Raw genomic sequence first — 19,572 nt, 5'->3', positions numbered from 1 at the left:
TAGAAGTAATTTACAAATCTGTTAAACTTTCTGGAGCCAGTTGATATATAAAAAAAAGTTTTTTCCTGGAATACCCCTTTTAATATTCTATTTCAGTGGTCTCCAACCTGCGGACCTCCAGATGTTGCAAAACGACAACTCCCAGCATGCACGGACAGCCGTTGGCTGTCCGGGCATGCTGGGAGTTGTCGTTTTGCAACATCTGGAGGTCCGCAGGTTGGAGACCACTGCTCTGTATAGATGTTTACAGTATTATATATATATTTTTTATATATATATAATATTTTTTTTTTTTTATTTATATATATATATATATATATATATATATATATATATATATAAAAATATGTATATATATATAAAAAAATATATATATATGTATATATATGTAAATAAAATAAAAATAAAATATATATATATATATATGTAAATAAAATAAAAATAAAAAAATATATATATATAAAAAAAATAAAAAAAATATATATATATAAAAAAAAAAAATATATATATATATATAAAAAATTTTTTTGATATATATATATATATATATATATATATATATATTTATTATTTACTTTTATATATATATATATATATATTTTTTTTTATTTTTTTTTTATTTTTATATATATATATATATATATATATATATATATATATATATATATAATTTTTATAATTTTTTTCTGCAGAATTATTTACGGTCCCATGGTACGCTGTTATAGCGTGGTCTCTTGCCTCCTCCCAATACTTCTACTCCACTGGTCATCAGCCGGTCTTCCCCGCCATCCACTGGAACTCTGCTTTTGTAGGATTCCAGGAAGGGCACACGAATAATATAATCCCAGCCCTGATGGTCGCAGCGAACACCTTCTCTTCCAACATCTTGTTCTCAGGTAAGAGTCTGTAGTGCATTTTACAATGGAAGAAATAATTGTTGAGCACCTCTCATTGGATTTCAGGTACCTCTCTATTTTGTTCTTCAATCGGCAAATCGTGGAGGATCACTATAGAGCACTGTTCCCCAACGTGGGGTTCTCAACCTGTTACAAAAGTGCAACTGCTGTAGAGCCACACATTGGGGATAACTGAGTATTTGTATTTGTCATAACTATCTTAAAGGGGCATTCCGGGCAAAAACATCTTATCCCCTATCCAAAGGACAGGGGATAAGATGTCTGATCGCAGGGGGCCCGCTGCTGGGACCCCCCCGCAATCTCCCTGCAGCGCCCGCATTCTATGCGGGGGCTGCGTCTCCAGTTTCGGAAACCTCCGGGTTTCTGGGACTGGGGACGTCACGCCATGCCCCCTCCATTCATGTCTATGGGAGGGGGCGTGACGGCCGTCACGCCCCCTCCCATAGACATGCATGGAGGGGGTGTGGCGTGACACAACGCCCCCAGTCCCAGAAACCCGGAGGTTTCCGAAACTGGAGACGCAGCCCCTGCATAGGGGATAAGATGTTTTTTTCCCGGAATACCCCTTTAAGTAAATAGCATTTTTCTCTCCTGAGGAAGGCGGATCCTGTCTTTTGCTTCTCTGGCCGTTCCTGAGTGAAACTCCCTCCATCCGAAAGAAGAAAGGAAAGAAGGAAAGCCGAGATGGGGAGACCGAGGACAGTGATCTGCCCATGATGGAGATGAGGCTTAGGGAGGACCCAGACAGGTTCTCTGGAGCTCTGCTGCAGCTTGGGGCCAAGTATCTCTTCATCCAGGGAGTGCAGGTACCTCTCTTATACTGTACATAGTGTATAGTATTTAGGTGTTCATATTAGAGGGTTATGTCTTGATTACATAGTACGGTCGAAAAAAGAAATACGTCCATCAAGTTCAACCAAGGAATTGGAAGGGGTATGGTGGGAAGGGATGGGATTTTATAATGATTTTATAATTCTGCATAAGCATTTATGTTATTTTGTTCTTGGAATGTATCTAACTCTGTTTTAAAGCTGTTAACTGTTTCTGCTGTGACCAGTTCCTGAGGTAGACTGTTCCATAAATTCACAGTTTTTGTGGGATAGATGGATTGTCTCCCCTTGAGACTAAAACTTTTCTCCAGACGGAGGGAGCGCCCCCTTGTCCTTTTTTGTATGGGCCATTAATATAGTTATATACGTTTATCACCCTTAACCCCTTGCCGCGAAAGGCAGTTTCTAAACAGTAGGGATCGACCAATATCGTTTTTTTTAGGGCCGATACCGATAATCTGGGGAGGTTAGGGCCGATAGCCGATAACTTATACCGATATTCCGGTATAAGTTATCGGCTATTTATCCCCCCGCGACACCGCTGCAGATCATTGATTTAAAGCGGCGCTTTAAATCAATGCACTGCAGTGGCTTTTGCAGTGCCATAGACCGCCGCCGCCGCCACCCGCTTCTCTCCCCCTGCCTGTCCGGGGGTCCTGAGACCTATCACCGCCCCGACCCGCCGCACCGCCCCGGCCCTATTGCCTCCCCCATCCCCGGATTTATAGTTACCTGTTCCCGGGGTCCACTCCACATCTGGCTCCCGTGGCGTCCTCCTGAACTGTCACTGTGCGCACTGACCGTGACGTCACGTCGCGCAAGTCACGTCACTGAGCACAGCGTAACGCAGGAGGCAGCAGGAGCAAGAAGAAGCGTGGGCCCCGGGAACAGGTAATTATAAAACCGTGGATGGGGGAGGCAATGGGGGCGGTGCGGTGGGGCGGGGTGGGCGGTCGCGGTGCGGTGGGGGCGGGGCGGGGGCTGGGCATTATCAGCTTATCGGCAAGGTAATTGCCGATACCGATAATGCCCAAAATCGTGATTATCGGCCGATAATATCGGCCATACCGATAACCGGTCGATCCCTACTAAACAGCGCTGCAGCACGGGAGGGTTATGAAGCGAGCTCAGGAGCTCATCATACCCGCACGTTCCCTGCTGCTATCAGCAGCCAGGACCCATGGCTAATACCTTCCTCCTCGGTGTCCGATCGGTGATTGACTGCTCCAAGCCTGAAATCCATTGAATCAATGTACTGCATGTTATAGTCTCCTATGGGAGCTATAACATTGCAAAAAAAAAGTTAATAAACCTGATTTAACCCCTTCCCTAATAAAAGTCTGAATCACCCCCCTTTTCCCATAAAAAAAAAAACCAAAAACCCAAAAAAACTGTGTAAATAAAAATAAACATGTGGTATCGCCGCGTGCGTAAATGTCCAAAGTATTAAAATATGTTGTTAGTTAAACCGCACGGTCAATGGCGTACATGCGAAAAAAATTCCAAAATAGCGTATTTTTGGTCACTTTTTATACTATAAAAAAAATTAATAAAAAGCGATCAAAAAGTCAGATCAAAACAAAAATGGTACCGCTAAAAACTTCAATTTACAGTGCAAAAAATGAGCCCTCATACCGCCCCATACTTGGGAGAAAAAAAAAGCTATAGGGGTCAGAAGTAGAGATGAGCGTACTTACAGTAAATTCGATTCGTCACGAACTTCTCGGCTCTTCAGTTGATGACTTTTCCTGCATAAATTAGTTCAGCCTTCAGGTGCTCCCGTGGGCTGGAAAAGGTGGATACATTCCTAGGAAAGAGTCTCCTAGGACTGTATCCACCTTTTCCAGCCCACCGGAGCACCTGAAAGCTGAACTAATTTATGCAGGAAAAGTAATCAACTGCCGAGCCGAGAAGTTCGTGACGAATCGAATTTACTGTAAGTTCGCTCATCTCTACTTCTGACCCCTATAGCTTTTTTTTTTCCCACGTATGGGGCGGTATGAGGGCTCATTTTTTGCACTGTAAATTGAAGTTTTTAGCGGTACCATTTTTGTTTTGATCGGACTTTTTGATCGCTTTTTATTAATTTTTTTTATAGTATAAAAAGTGACCAAAAATACGCTATTTTGGAATTTTGTGTACGCCATTGACCGTGCGGTTTAACAACATATTTTAATACTTTGGTCATTTACGCACGTGGCGATACCATATGTTTATTTTTATTTACACAGTTTTTGGTTTTTTTTTTTTTTTTTTTTATGGGAAAAGGGGGGTGATTCAGACTTTTAGAAGAGGACGATTTTTTCCTGCATGTATTTATGATTTCTTTCAGAAGTAATACAAAATCAAACCTATATAAGTAGGGTATCCTTTTAATCGTATGGACCTACAGAATAAAGACAAGGTGTCATTTTTACCGGAAATAGTACTGCGTAGAAACGGAAGCCCCCAAAAGTTACTAAATAGATTTTTTTCTTCCATTTTGTCGCACAATTATTATTTTTTTTCCGTTTTGCTGTAGATTTTTGGGTAAAATGACATCACTGCAAAAAATACGCCCTCATGTGGATTTTTAGGTGCAAAATTGAAAGGGTTATGATTTTTAAAAGGTGAGGAGGAAAAAACGAAAGTGCAAAAAACGGAAAAACGCTGAGTCCTTAAGGGGTTAAACGTCCCTTCTCATAGCTAAGATGTTCCATGCCCCGTATTAGAGTTATCCCCTATCTACAACATTACATGCGCCATATAGAATGAATGAGGTAGCGGTTGAGTGTGTATGCTGCACATCCTTTACAGTAGCCTGTATTCTGTCTGTGGTACAACATATACAGCTGGGCATAAAGCTTTATAATAGGAGACATAACAGGAAATATCCCTTCCTGATCTTTTTTTTTCTGGAGTCTTCTACCTATAAAAAGACCAGTTCCAATGATAGGAGTGTATTTGGGCATCGGCAATAAACCTACAAATCCATGGGATCCCCAGTTATTTCTAATGTGTCTTTTATATGACTTTCCAGCTGCTGTCCTGTGTCTGCGCTGCTATGATACTACGTCGCCATCTCATGGTCTGGAAAGTATTTGCACCAAAGTAAGTCTAATATAATACTTTTAGTTTGTTTTCTTTCCGCTTATTTAACACTAGAGATGAGCGAACTTACAGTAAATTCGACTCGTCACGAACTTCTCGGCTCGGCAGTTGATGACTTTCCCTGCATAAATTAGTTCAGCTTTCCGGTGCTCCCGTGGGCTGGAAAAGGTGGATACAGTCCTAGGAAAGTGTCTCTTAGGACTGTATCCACCTTTTCCAGCCCACGGGAGCACCTGAAAGCTGAACTGATTTATGCAGGATAAATTATCAACTGCCGAGCCGAGAAGTTCGTGACGAATCGAATTTACTGTAAGTTCGCTCATCTCTATTTAACACCAACATCTTTACAAATTTTACATATGACCTTTTATTTCCATTTTGTATTACGTATCAATGTCTCAACGAATGATGATATATATATATATATATATCAGTGTTTCCCAACCAGGGTGCCTCCAGCTATTGCAAAACTACAACTCCCAGCATGCCCGGACAGCCAAAGGCTGTCCGGGCATGCTGGGAGTTGTAGTTTTGTAATAGCTGGAGGCACCCTAGTTGGGAAACACTGATATAGATCATCATTCGTTTAGACATTGATGAATGGGAGCCTGTCCTGCTTCAATGAGTGTAGCGACCGCTTGGTGGGAGGGAGATCATTCTGCAAGTGTAGCGACCGCTTGGTGGGAGGGAGAGCATTCTGGGAGTGATTGTATTTTTGCAACCGCTGGTGGCACCCTAGTCAGAAAACACTGGCCTGTTGCATTGAAGGGAGCACAGGTGTGTTTCAATGGGTTGGGTGGCTGATGTTTTAAGTATGAGGTCACTTTTCTCGCTCTCACACAAGGAATCATGGGACTTGTAGTTTGAGGGAACACACTCCAACAGGAACATGCTAGGACTTGTAATTTTGCAACAGCTGGAGGCACCCTAGTTGGGAAAAACTGATATATATCGTCATTCGTTGAGACATCATACAGTTGATGAATTGGAGTCTGTCCTGCTTCAATGGGTGTAGCGACCGCTGGGTGGGAGGGAGATCATTCTGCAAGTGATTGTATTTTTGCAACAGCTGGAGGCAGCCTGGTCAGAAAACACTGGTCTGTTGCATTGAAGGGAGCACAGGTGTATTTCAATGGGTGGGGTGGCTGATGTTTATATTAGTTTATTAGTATATATGTATATATTAGTGTTTCCCAACCAGGGTGCCTCCAGCTGTTGCAAAACTGCAACTCCCAGCATGCCCAGACAGCCAAAGGCTGTCTGGGCATGCTGGGAGTTGTAGTTTTGCTACAGCTGGAGGTACCCTGGTTGGGAAACACTGATACATATCATCATTCATTGAGACATGCTTCAATGGGTGTAGCGACCGCTGGGTGGGATTGAGATCATTCTGAAAGTGATTGTATTTTTGTAACAGCTGGAGGCATCCTGGTCAGAAAACACTGGTCTGTTGCATTGAAGGGAGCACAGGTGTGTTTCAATGGGCGGATTGGCTGATGATTTTTTAAGTGTGAGGTCACTTTTCTCCCTCCCACACAAGGAATCATGGGACTTGTAGTTTGAGGGAACAAACTCAAACAGGAACATGCTGGGAGTTTTAGTTTTGCAACAGCTGGAGGCACCCTTGTTGGGAAACACTAAAATATATATCATCATTTGCTGTTGAATGACCATTTTTATAATGTTGCAAAGTCCCAGTTGTAATATTGAGTCCCATTTTTTTCTGTGCTTTCCCCCAGGTTCTTGTTTGAAGGTTTGGGATTTGTGGTCAGCAGCCTCCTCCTCCTCTTCGGGATCGCTCTGGTTTTAAGGGTGGACTGTGCCGTCAGTAACTGGTTCAAGAACCTTATTGTCCAGCAGAACAGGTAGCAGTGGACACTGCGGACGGGTGAGGTGTCCTCGGACGACCAAAGACTCAGAATTCACTCGGTGCCTCAAGGAACGGTTGTACCTGCGCAGCTCCTGACGTCACCGTCTCCTGCACCCGCTGTCTGGACAGAGCTGAACTATTGGCAGGATTGTTCTCGTTTCCTCCGTTTAGATCTAAGGGGGCATCTATGATAGGGGATCATTTACACCGAGAATTTGTGGATCCGGCGGAAGAATTTTGAAACCGCCTCCTGCCATATCGCTGCCAGATTCACTCCGTATAGAGTCCTGACCTGTCTCAGTTTGGCTTATTTTCCGACCCTGTCCGTTTTTTTTTTTTTTACCGGACTGAAAACCATGGTGCACTTTTCAGTCCGGTCCAAAAAAACGAATATGGTTGGAAAATGAGCCAGAGACGCGTTCTGACTCCGGGTGGTTCATCAAAATTAATGACATGTAGTAATGACAGCTCATGCAGATTAGCCTTCACACCGGTGCACGGACCCGCCGATCCCGCCCCCGGCATCACTGCAGAGCAATATCAAGAGGAAAGTGTCCAGGCTCCCATTCATCAATGTCTCAACGAATGATATATATCAGTGTTTCCCAACTAGGGTGCCTCCAGCTGTTTCAAAACTACAACTCCCAACTCTTTATTATGTGTTAGTGGAGTGTAGTGTTTTTAGGGTACATTCGCACTGGCGTGTTACGGTGAGTTTCCCCGCTAGGAGTTTGCGCAGCGGCAAAAAATTTGCCGCAGACCAAACTTGAAGCAGGAAACTTACTGTAAACCTGCCCGTGTGAATGTACCCTGTACGTTCACCTGGGGGGGGGGGGGGGCAAACCTCCAGCTGTTTCAAAAACCTCAACTCCCAGCATGCACTGACAGTGCATGCTGGGAGTTGTAGTTTTGAAACAGCTGGAGGCACCCTGGTAAAACGGGGTGTTTCTTTATTGGACAAATTGCATATACATGATAAAAACTCTGACACGTTTCACGCTTTCGGGCTTAGTCATAGAGTAACAAACATTGCATAAGACACATATAAATACAAAAAAAAAAAAAAAAACAATGGAAAATACGGTCTGGTAACGGATAAACCAAATACCTGAAACGGATTCACAACCAAGTTGTACAAATAAATGTCACTGTTTTTTTTTTTATGTTTATTTTATTTTTTTCTACTCCTCACTATGGGGGACATTTATCAATGCATTTAGTATTTTTTATTTTTATTTTTTTTGCTTAAAATTGTCGCAAAAAAGTCGACAGGTGCGACTTTTTGATTGTGTAGTGTCCAAAGCAAAAAAAAAATTAAAAAAAATAAGCAAAAAGTGATTTTTGACTTGCAGTTTTCAGAGATTTATCAAGTGCGAAAGTCGCAAAAAAGTCGCATTACATGAAAAAAACCTACTAAATTTACTCCAGCTCACACACGGAGCAAAAAATTATAATTGCTTACGTGAAAGAAATTTATAAACAGGCTGAAACCAGTTGACAAATAAGTCGCACGTAAGCAAAAAAAAATTGTAAGAAAAAAAATAACTAAAAAAAGGAATACATAAGCAAACATGGATAAATGTTTCAATGTCCCCCTATGTGAACAGTGACATATTTATTTGTACAACTTGGTTGTGAATCCGTTTCAGGTATTCGGTTTATTTGGTTCCAGACGGGATTTTCCATTGGTGATGTCATGGACATGTGACTGTTTTTTTTTTTTCAGTATTTATTTGTGTCTTATGCAATGTTTGTTACTCTATGACTAAGCGTGAAACATGTCAGAGTTTTTATCTTGTATATGCAAGTTATCCAATAAAGAAATACCCCGTTTTACCAGGGTGCCTCCAGCTGTTTTAAAACTACAACTCCTTCATGCCCGGTCAGCCAAAGGCTGTCCAATTATCCAATAAAGAAATGCCCTGTTTTACTTCAACCTGGATGCTGGACACTTTGATCAAAATGAATGAGGGATGGCATGGATCTGGCAATAGGCAGTTTTGAAATGTTTCCGCCGCATCCAAGTCCTATATGGATGCACCATTATATTGACTGAGACACATATAAGAATGCAGTACAGGAGAATCAGGCCTGGGGCGGCCATCATCCTGTGTACAACCAGTGTGACACTATAAGACATGCACTGTGCCAACCTGAACTCTATAGTACCCAGAGTGTGGTTACTGGTGGACTGACCTGGACATTACCAGCCACTGTTGTATTGGAAGAAATTGCCAAGGATTACAGGATTTACAGATTTAAAAAAACAAAATAAAAACGTGTCACATTTGTCATCCTTGTTTATGTGCCATAGAGCCAATATTGTCCCTGAATGTGTAGTTATGTTTTATGAAATATCTTTGCAGGTGACCATAGGTATTAGGTATAACATTGGCCAAATCATATATCGGCTTTAAAGGGGTTATCCAGGAAAAAAACTTTTTATATATCAACCTTTTTATATATTTCCTGGATAACCCCTTTAAGTTCCCAATGATAATTTAGTTTAATGCAGTTGATCCTTCCTGCTGTTTCAATGGAGCAAAGGAGATCAGCGTCTAACAAACTGCTCTGGTGCCGCTTACCGACAATACCATCTGGTAGAACCTAACTTTTCTGCTTCTTGTCTCCCTACACTTTGTTGATGGGAAACATGACTTAGGCTTGGCAGACAAACAGCAAAAGTGTTATGGAAAGATTTAGGGAAAGAAAAAAAAAATCGCAAAATATGTGATTAAAATCCTTGAATTTCTGCGGTGTATTTCACTTTAAAGGAGTACTCCTCCAGAAAACATCTTATATTACAGTGGATGAGATGTCTAATCACAGTCCTGGGGACCCCCACGATCTCTGCTGCGGCACCCCAGTCATCGCCGAACTCTGCTTCGTGCCAAATGACTGGCGACCACAGCTGTCACCCTCTCCAATCATGTCAATGGGAGGAGGCGTGAAGGCTTTGTACGAGCCATCACACCCCTTCCCATCGACATGAATGGAGGGGGCGTGGCATGACGTCACGAACACGGAAGCTCAAAGCTTGTGCTCTGGACTCCGCCGCTGCCGGTCTGGATGATGCAGGGGTTTCCCAGCAGCGGGGCCCTCGTGATCAGACATCTTATCCCCTATCCTTTGGATCCGGGATAAGATGTTTTCCGGTGGAGCACCCCTTTAAGTTGCCCAAGTGCCCAAAAAAATCACAGGTGGACATTCTGTGAGTTGGCATTAGGACCACTCGGACATGCTCGGTCTCTATTGATGGCACTGTACAGTCATGGCCGTAAATGTTGGCACCCCTAAAATTTTTCTAGAAAATTACCTATTTCTCACAGAAAAGGATTGCAGTAACATGTTTTGCTATACACATGTTTATTATCTTTGTGTGTATTGGAACTAAACCAAAAAAGGGAGGAAAAAAGCAAAATGGACATAATGTCACCAAACTCCAAAAATGGGCTGGACAAAATTATTGGCACCCTTAACTTAATATTTGGTTGCACACCCTCTGGAAAAAATAACTGAAATCAGTGGCTTCCTATAACCATCAATAAGCTTCTTACACCTCTCAGCCGGAATGTTGGACCACTCTTCCTTTGCAAACTGCTCCAGGTCTCTCTTATTGGAAGGTGCCTTTTAGAGATGAGCGAACTTACAGTAAATTTGATTCGTCACGAACGTCTCGGCTCGGCAGTTGATGACTTATCCTGCATAAATTAGTTCAGCCTTCAGGTGTTCCGGTGGGCTGGAAAAGGTGGATATAGTCCTAGAAAAGAGTCTCCTAGGACTGTATCCACCTTTTCCAGCCCACCGGAGCACCTGAAAGCTGAACTAATTTATGCAGGAAAATTCATCAACTGCCGAGCCGAGAAGTTCGTGACGAATTGAATTTACTGTAAGTTCGCTCATCTCTAGCGCCTTTTCCCAACAGCAATTTTAAGATCTCTCCACAGGTGATCAATTGGATTTAGATCTGGACTCATTGCTGCCACTTCAGAACTCTCCAGCGCTTTGTTGCCATCCATTTCTAGGTGCTTTGTGATGGATGTTTGGGGTCATTGTCCTTCTGGAAGACCCAAGATCCCATTGAAAACGACAGAAGGCTCCTTCATCGGAAATTCTGCAGAGTGATTGCTTCCAAATAGATGTTGACCAGACCGTCCAATGGGGCTGCATCTTGGTTATTGAATGTGTTTTTGTCTAAAAGAAGTGATACATGATGTGAACATCAAAAACAATGGTCCATGGGTTACACGGGGTTCTCACGTATATTCTTAGGGGGAAAGCAGCGAACATGGTCTTACTGTCTGTTCTATGTCCGGTTGTTAGATGGTGGTCTCACAATTCTTCTGTGATTTATACCCCCAAGTTAATATTTAACAGCATACATAATGTTGTCTCAGGTTTTCCCAGGTTGCAGTGTGGCCCAAGACATTACATCATACAGGTGATGAATTAGAGTCTGTCCTGCTTTAATGGGTGGAGCGACCGCTGGGTGGGAGGGAGATCATTCTGCAAGTAATTTTTGCAACAGCTAGAGGCACCCTGGTTAGAAAACACTGGTCTGTTGCATGGAAGGGAGCACAGGCGTGTTTCAATGGGTGGGGTGGCTGATGTGTGGGAGGGAGAAAAGGGACCTCACACTTACAAAGGATCATGGGACTTGTAGTTTGAGGGAACAAACTCCAACAGGAAATAGCCAGTATACAAAAAGGAAGCAGCAGTGTTATGGTAATCTCACAACATAGCCATTTAGCCCCAAGACAAACGCAGATCCTTCCTAAGCATGTCCATTACTGTCTGCCAGGTAAGTACTAAAATCACCTTATGGTGGAGAACCCCTTTAAAGAGGATCTCTAACCACGACTAACAATTTGATCTTTTTGCAGTAACAGTATACAGGATAGGACACAGATCATGACATCTGTAACCACATAGAACAGTTTTTCTCAACCAGGGTGCCTCCAGCTGTTGCAAAACTACAACACCCAGCATGCCCGGACAGGGCATGCTGGGTGTTGTAGTTTTGCAACAGCTGGAGGTGTCCTGGTTGGGAAACACTGCCTTTGGCTATCTGGGCAGTGTAGTTTTGCAACAGCTGGAGGCACCCAGATTGGGGAACACTGACATTGAACTTGATTAATGCAAAATGAAAAAAAAAAAAAAAACTTGACATAATGGAAGCACACCTTATTTTAAGGAAAAGGGGTGCAGTCAAATAACAGCGGAAAAGACCCTCCATAGCGAAAATATGGTCAACCTCCAATAATGCTGCTGGCGGCAGGATATCTGTTTAAAATTCCTGGCACCTTTGCAGCTGAGATTAAAGGGGTACTCCACTGGAAAAAAAAAAAATTTTAAATCAACTGGTGCCTTCCAGTACTTATCAGATGCTGTACGCTCCACAGGAAGTTCTTTTCTTTTTGAATTTCCTTTCTGACTGACCACAGTGCTCTCTGCTGACACCTCTGTCCATTTTAGGAACTGGCCAGAGCAGGATAGGTTTTCTATGAGGGTTTGCTCCTATTCTGGACAGTTCCTGGAGGTGTCAGCAGAGAGCACTGTAGTCGGTCAGAAAGGAAATTCAAAAAGAAAATAACTTCCTGTGGATCGTAACAGCAGCAGATAAGTAATGGAAGGATTAAGATTTTTTTAATAGAAGTAATTTACAAATCTGTTTAACTTTCTGGCACCAGTTGATTAAAAAAAATGTTTTAGGGTGCGTTCACACGTGCGTATTTTTGCTGCAGATCTTGCTGCTGCAGATTTTGCTGCCCATGGACTTTAATGGGCAGCAAAATCTGCAGAAGCAAATCTGCAGCCAAAAATACGCACGTGTGTACGCACCCTTAGGGTGCGTTCCCACCTAGAGTATACGCAGCGTATTTCACCCTGCGCAAAAATTTACAGCAGCGGGAAATACGCTGCGTATTCCTTGCTCACTATACATGCCGGGCTTTCTGGCGGCAGCCCTATGTGTGCATTGAGTTTTGGAGGCTCCGCCTCCAAAACTCACTGCACACATAGGGCTGCCGCCAGAAAGCCCTGCGTGTATAGTGAGCAAGGAATACGCAGCGTATTTCCCGCTGCTGCTGTAAATTTTGCACAGCCTGAAATACGCTGCGTATACGCCCTGTGGGAACGCACCCTTACAGTGGAGTACCCCTTTAACCCCTTAACGACGCAGGACGTATATTTACGTCCTGCGCCGGCTCCCGCGATATGAAGCGGGATCGCGCCACGATCCTGCATCATATCGCTTCGGTCCCGGCGCTCATCAACGGCCGGGACCCGCGGCTAATACCACACATCGCCGATCGCGGCGATGTGCGGTATTAACCCTTTAGAAGCGGCGGTCAAAGCTGACTGCCGCTTCTAAAGTGAAACTGAAAGTATCCCGGCTGCTCAGTCGGGCTGTTCGGGACCGCCGCGGTGAAATCGCGGCGTCCCGAACAACTGATCGGACACCGGGAGGGCCCTTACCTGCCTCCTCGGTGTCCGATCGACGAATGACTGCTCCGTGCCTGAGATCCAGGCAGGAGCAGTCAAGCGCCGATAATGCTGATCACGGGCGTGTTAATACACGCCTGTTATCTGTGTAAAAAATCAGTGTGTGTAGTGTTATAGGTCCCTATGGGTTAACAATGATCAGTATGAGAGATCAGTGTGTGCAGTGTTATAGGTCCCTATGGGACCTATAACACTGCAAAAAAAATTTAAAAAAAAAGTGTTAATAAAGGTCATTTAACCCCTTCCCTAATAAAAGTTTGAATCACTCCCCTTTTCCCATAAAAAAAATAAAACAGTGTAAAAAAATAAATAAATAAACATATGTGGTATCGCCGCGTGAGTAAATGTCCGAACTATAAAAATATATCATTAATTAAACCGCACGGTCAATGGCGTACGTGCAAAAAAATTCCAAAGTCCAAAAAAGCGTATTTTGGTCACTTTTTATACCATTAAAAAAATTTATAAAAAGTGATCAAAAAGTCCGATCAAAACAAAAAACAAAAATCATACCGATAAAAACTTCAGATCACGGCGCAAAAAATGAGCCCTCATACTGCCCTGTACGTGGAAAAATAAAAAAGTGATAGGGGTCAGAAGATGACATTTTTAAACTTATAAATTTTCCTGCATGTAGTTATGATTTTTTTCCAGAAGTGCGACAAAATCAAACCTATATAAGTAGGGGATCATTTTAACCGTATGGACCTACAGAATAATTGTAAGGTGTAATTTTTACCCAAATATGCACTGCGTAGAAACGGAAGCCCCCAAAAGTTACAAAATGGCGTTTTTTTTCGATTTTGTTGCACAATGATTTTTTTTTTCCGTTTCGCCGTGAATTTTTGGGTAAAATGACTAATGTCACTGCAAAGTAGAATTGGTGACGCAAAAAATAAGCCATAATATGGATTTTTAGGTGGAAAATTGAAAGGGTTATGATTTTTAAAAGGTAAGGAGGAAAAAACGAAAGTGCAAAAACGGAAAAACCCTGAGTCCTTAAGGGGTTAAAGTGATTAGGACACATAAGACCATATTAAAGGCTGCCGGGCATAGTGGGAGTTCTAGTTTGTAACAGCTGGAGGAACCCTTTTTGGGAAACACTGATCTAGATTAACGTATACGTGCGTGAAGTTGCCCGAACCTGGTCACTAGCCAGCTATGGTCGGGCCCTTACAGTGAATAGGGCTTGCTGCAGTGCACCACGGTATATGTTGGCATCCATAGCGATTATTTATATCAGTGTTTCCCAAGCTGCGGCTCTATAGCTGCTACGAAACTACAACACCCATCATGCCCTGACAGAAAAGAGATATGTAGTTTTGGAACAGCGGGAGAGCCACAGATTGGGTAACACCACATTAGACCATGTTGAAAGCTGTCAGGGCATGATGGGATTTGTTGTTTTGCAGCAGCTAGAGAGCAACAGGTTGGAGAACGCTGCGTTAGACCAGGGTTTTCCAACTAGAGCGCCTCCAGCTGTTGCCAAACTACAACTCCCAGCATGCCCTGCACTCTGGCTGGGAACAACTGTTAGGGCATGATGGGATCATAGTAAAGGCTGTTGGGGCATGATGGGAGTTATAGTTTTGCAACAGCTGAAGAGTCACTGATTTAGATAAAGGTAGTGATGAAGTGGTTAAACATGACCATTTTTGACCACCAAGGGGTAGGTGGCGCCCACTCTGCCTTGTTTTGTGCACTCTGGGGGAAGTTGCTGAGTTGCCCATAGTAACCAATCAGATTGAAGAATGTAAAAAGCGATCTGATTGGTTGCTATCAGAAACTTGCACAGAAAAGTGGGAGGGGCTGAACGAGAGTGGAGGTCACGTGTTTCCTGTAGAAAGTGAAGCTCCACTCTGCATCCAGACCTTGTTAGGGATCTATAGCTAAGTAGACTTCCTGACATGCGCCCGGGAGGAATCGCTGCTGGTGAGTATCTAAATACAATATCATTAGCTGCGGTGGTGGCATGATGCCCACTCGGTGCTCTCTACTGCCCGCTGTCCTGGCTGCTGGGGAGACTGTTAGGGTTCATATTACGTTTTACCCCATACGAGAGCGCATACGGCAGGGGGAGCTAAAAACTTGCGCTGCCGTATGCGGTCCCGTATTGCAATTCAATGAGCCGACCGGAGTGAAACGTTCGGTCCGGTCGGCTCATTTTTGCCTCGTATGCGCTTTTTCCCCGGACCTAAAACACGTGATGAGAACCCTTATACCCCCTAGTGCTGAGGGCTGTGTATTGTGTGTGGAGCGGGCAGCAGGGGGCAGTAAAGAGCTCTCTGTATTCCTCCAGTGGGCGGTGACGGGCTCTGTATTCCCCCAGTGGGCGGTGACGGGCTCTGTATTCCCCCAGTGGGCGGTGACGGGCTCTGTATTCCCCCAGTGGGCGGTGACGGGCTCTGTATTCCCCCAGTGGGCGGTGACGGGCTCTGTATTCCCCCAGTGGGCGGTGACGGGCTCTGTATTCCCCCAGTGGGCGGTGACGGGCTCTGTATTTCTCCAGTGGGCGGTGAAGGGCTCTGTACACTTATATATCTTACTAGTGGACTACCACTTTAAGTACACAGCACAGTTCCCCCCACATTAGGTTGGCAGTATAGATCCCCCCACATTAGGCTGTAGTTCCCCCACATTAGGGTTGGCAGTACAGTTCCCCCACATTAGGGTTGGCAGTACAGTTCCCCCACGTTAGGGTTGGCAGTACAATTCCCCCCCCCCCCCCCCCCATTAGGTTGGCAGTGTAGTTCCCCCACATTAGGTTGTAGTTCCCCCACATTAGGCTGGCAGTATAGTCCCCCACATTAGGTTGTAGTTCCCGCACATTAGGTTGTAGTTCCCCCACATTAGGCTGGCAGTATAGTCCCCCCACATTAGGCTGGCAGTATAGTCCCCCACATTAGGCTGGCAGTATAGTCCCCCCACATTAGGTGCAATATAGTCCCCCCCACATTAGGCTGGCAGTATAGTCCCCCCCACATTAGGTGCAATATAGTCCCCCCACATTAGGCTGGCAGTATAGTCCCCCCACATTAGGCTGGCAGTATAGTCCCCCCACATTAGGCTGGCAGTATAGTCCCCCCACATTAGGCTGGCAGTATAGTCCCCCCACATTAGGCTGGCAGTATAGTCCCCCCACATTAGGCTGGCAGTATAGTCCCCCCACATTAGGCTGGCAGTATAGTCCCCCCACATTAGGCTGGCAGTATAGTCCCCCCACATTAGGCTGGCAGTATAGTCCCCCCACATTAGGCTGGCAGTATAGTCCCCCCACATTAGGCTGGCAGTATAGTCCCCCCACATTAGGATGGCAGTATAGTCCCCCCACATTAGGCTGGCAGTAATGTTCCCCCACATTAGGCTGGCAGTAATGTTCCCCCACATTAGGTTGGCAGTAATGTTCCCCCCACATTAGGTTGGCAGTAATGTTCCCCCCACATTAGGTTGGCAGTAATGTTCCCCCCACATTAGGTTGGCAGTAATGTTCCCCCCACATTAGGTTGGCAGTAATGTTCCCCCCACATTAGGTTGGCAGTAATGTTCCCCCCACATTAGGTTGGCAGTAATGTTCCCCCCACATTAGGTTGGCAGTAATGTTCCCCCCACATTAGGTTGGCAGTAATGTTCCCCCCCACATTAGGTTGGCAGTAATGTTCCCCCCCACATTAGGTTGGCAGTAATGTTCCCCCACATTAGGTTGGCAGTAATGTTCCCCCACATTAGGTTGGCAGTAATGTTCCCCCACATTAGGTTGGCAGTAATGTTCCCCCACATTAGGTTGGCAGTAATGTTCCCCCACATTAGGTTGGCAGTAATGTTCCCCCACATTAGGTTGGCAGTAATGTTCCCCCACATTAGGTTGGCAGTAATGTTCCCCCACATTAGGTGGAGCAGTAATGTTCCCCCACATTAGGTGGAGCATAGTCCCCCACATTAGGCTGGCAGTATGTTCCCCCACATTAGGCTGGCAGTAAAGTCCCCCAAATTACGTTGGCAGTATGTTCCCCCACAGGCATACAGCCTCCAGCCATAAAGTATGGCTGGAGGCTGTATGCCTGTGTACTGCCCCATTTCAGTGTTCCGACCACCGCATGTGGCTTGCGGGCCGTAGTTTGAGGACCCCTGCTGTAGGGGGCGGTGAAGTGAAGAGCGCTCTGTATTCCTGTAGGGGGCGCTGAAGTGAAGAGCGCTCTGTATTCCTGTAGGGGGCGCTGAAGTGAAGAGCGCTCTGTATTCCTGTAGGGGGCGCTGAAATGAAGAGCGCTCTGTATTCCTGTAGGGGGCGCTGAAGTGAAGAGCGCTCTGTATTCCTGTAGGGGGTGCTGAAGTGAAGAGCGCTCTGCATTTCTCCAGTGTGCGCAGCAGGGGGCAGTGCAGAGCTGTGTATGGCAGATTTTTATTTTTTGTATTTATTTTTACATTTTATTGTACATCCAATTTTATTCACACACACACACATTATATATATATACATACACACACACACACACACACACACACACACACACATACAGTTGTATTTATCCTGTGTCTATGGTCAGTCGGATTTTTTTTTTTCAATTTTTTGTTTCTAATTGTCCATTTCTAGCAAAAATTGACTATTTGTTTTTTGTAAATTTTTAGATTCAAAATTCCAATTTTTTTATATTTGTAGTATTTTTATTTTGTTGCTTTAACACATTTTTTATACACAATATATTTTAAATGTTTTGTTTTATGTGTTTTTAAGAAGTGTATTAACTTATTGAAATGTTTGTAATAATGTAATTTATTGAAACGTTTGTATTGTAAATTGTATATTATTGTATACATTATTGTAAGTATTTACTATTATTGTAATATATTATAAAAAAAAAGCCTAATATTATATTATTAAAAAAGCCTTTTTGTCTGCCTAGTAGTGTGCTCACTTACCAGGCAGACTTCCCCAGCAGGCGCAACGTCATTGATGCCTGCTGGGGGGGGCCGATTTCCGCCCTTAGTTCATCTATACAGGGTGCCTCCAGCTGTTTCACCGCTACAACTCCCAGCTTGCCCTGACTTCTATTGGCTGTCAGGGCATACTGGGAGTTGTAGTGGTGAAACAACTGGAGGCACCCTGTGTTGAAACCAATATCTTTGTTACGGCCGCAACTCCGAAACCCCGCCGCGCAACCCGCTCTACCCATACCCAGGCTTAAGATTTCTTAATAGAAGTAATTTACAAATCTGTTTCACTTTCTGGAGCCCGGTAATATATAACTCACATTAAAGGGGTACTCTGGTGGAGAACTTTTTTTTTTATGAACTAAATGACTTCTATTAAAAAATCTTTACCCTTCCTGTACTTTTTAGCAGCTGTATGCTACAGAGGAAATTCTATTCTTTTTGAATTTCTTTTTTTGTCTTGTCTACAGTGCTCTCTGCTGACATCTCTGTCCATATCAGGAACTGTCCAGAACAGGAGGAAATCCCCATAGCAAACCTATGGTGCTCAGGACGGTTCCTGACACAGACCGAGGTGTCAGCAGAGAGCACTGTGGACAAGACAAAAAAGAACAGAATTTTTTAATAGAAGTAATTTACAAATCTGTTTAACTTAAATGGGCACTGTCATGAAGTACAAAAATTGATATGTTGTAGTACTTAAGTACTACAACATATCTCTAATATACTTTAATTAAAAAAAGTGATTTTAAACAAGTTTAAAATCACTTTTAAATTCGGCCACTAGGGGTCGCCCTCCTAGTGGCCGAATGCATTCAGCAGTGACGTCACCACTGAATTACGACTCATTTCAGCCTGGCAATGAGTCGAAATTCAGGCACTGCTGTGCTCGCTCCCGCCTGTCAATCAAACAGGCAAGAGCGAGCACGCTGATAGCTGGGGCTGCGCGCATTGGCCAGCTCCACTGGCCTCGCGCGCGGCCCCGCCCCCGTTACCCTGTCCGGAGGCAGCACGAGCACTCATTGCTGCGCTGATCCTCCGGATGGGTAAGTCTGATCTGAGGTCTTATATTAGCCGGCAGTAATATTGTGCACGGCAGGCCGGCGATGCTCCTCTACTCCTCCTCCCTGGATAGCACATGCACAGGTAAACAGGGAGGAGGGGACCCCGGAGCTGCCTGCCGTGCTATTGGCAGATCATCTATGCGCGCTCATGACAGGAGCGCTGCATAGACTATCTGAGGGCGGAAGCAAGCGCCCGGCAAGGCATCAGTGACGTTGTGCCTGCTGGGAAGCGCTGCTTTCTGCCCTGCTTTATAGAGCAGATATAGAAGCACTAAATCTGCTCTATTAAAGCGATTTAAAATGTTTTTAAAGCCAGGTAGGGGGTTAGGGCTAGATTACTAATAGGTAGGGACATATTAGATTATATA

The 19,572-nt window shown here is 44.2% G+C and overlaps 2 protein-coding genes across 4 annotated transcripts in view; both read left to right on the top strand.

Annotated features, from left to right (window-relative positions):
- The window catches only part of PIGO (phosphatidylinositol glycan anchor biosynthesis class O), a 37,306-nt gene extending 29,768 nt beyond the window's left edge, over positions 1-7,538 (top strand). The window contains exons 8-11 of one of the 2 annotated variants that reach the window (XM_056546976.1): positions 693-896; positions 1,518-1,723; positions 4,767-4,837; positions 6,577-7,538. In XM_056546976.1, the coding sequence (XP_056402951.1) occupies positions 693-896; positions 1,518-1,723; positions 4,767-4,837; positions 6,577-6,706 (611 nt within the window). In that variant the 3' untranslated portion in view covers positions 6,707-7,538. Of the gene's footprint in view, positions 1-692; positions 897-1,513; positions 1,724-4,766; positions 4,838-6,576 lie in introns of those variants that run through there. The other variant, XM_056546986.1, reaches the window with a different exon arrangement.
- A 7,581-nt stretch (positions 7,539-15,119) lies between these two features.
- LOC130295787 (mitochondrial amidoxime-reducing component 1-like) overlaps positions 15,120-19,572 on the top strand; it is a 33,703-nt gene continuing 29,250 nt past the window's right edge. For both annotated transcript variants that reach the window (XM_056546927.1, XM_056546913.1), the window contains exon 1: positions 15,120-15,143. The gene's annotated coding sequence lies outside the window, so the exon portion shown is untranslated. The remainder of the gene's footprint in view (positions 15,144-19,572) is intronic.

The sequence above is a fragment of the Hyla sarda genome, chromosome 1, assembly GCF_029499605.1.
Source record: "Hyla sarda isolate aHylSar1 chromosome 1, aHylSar1.hap1, whole genome shotgun sequence".
Taxonomy (NCBI): Eukaryota; Metazoa; Chordata; class Amphibia; order Anura; family Hylidae; genus Hyla; species Hyla sarda.
The sequence above is the reverse complement of the archived record's forward strand: the minus strand, read 5'-3'. Positions and strand labels throughout refer to the sequence as shown.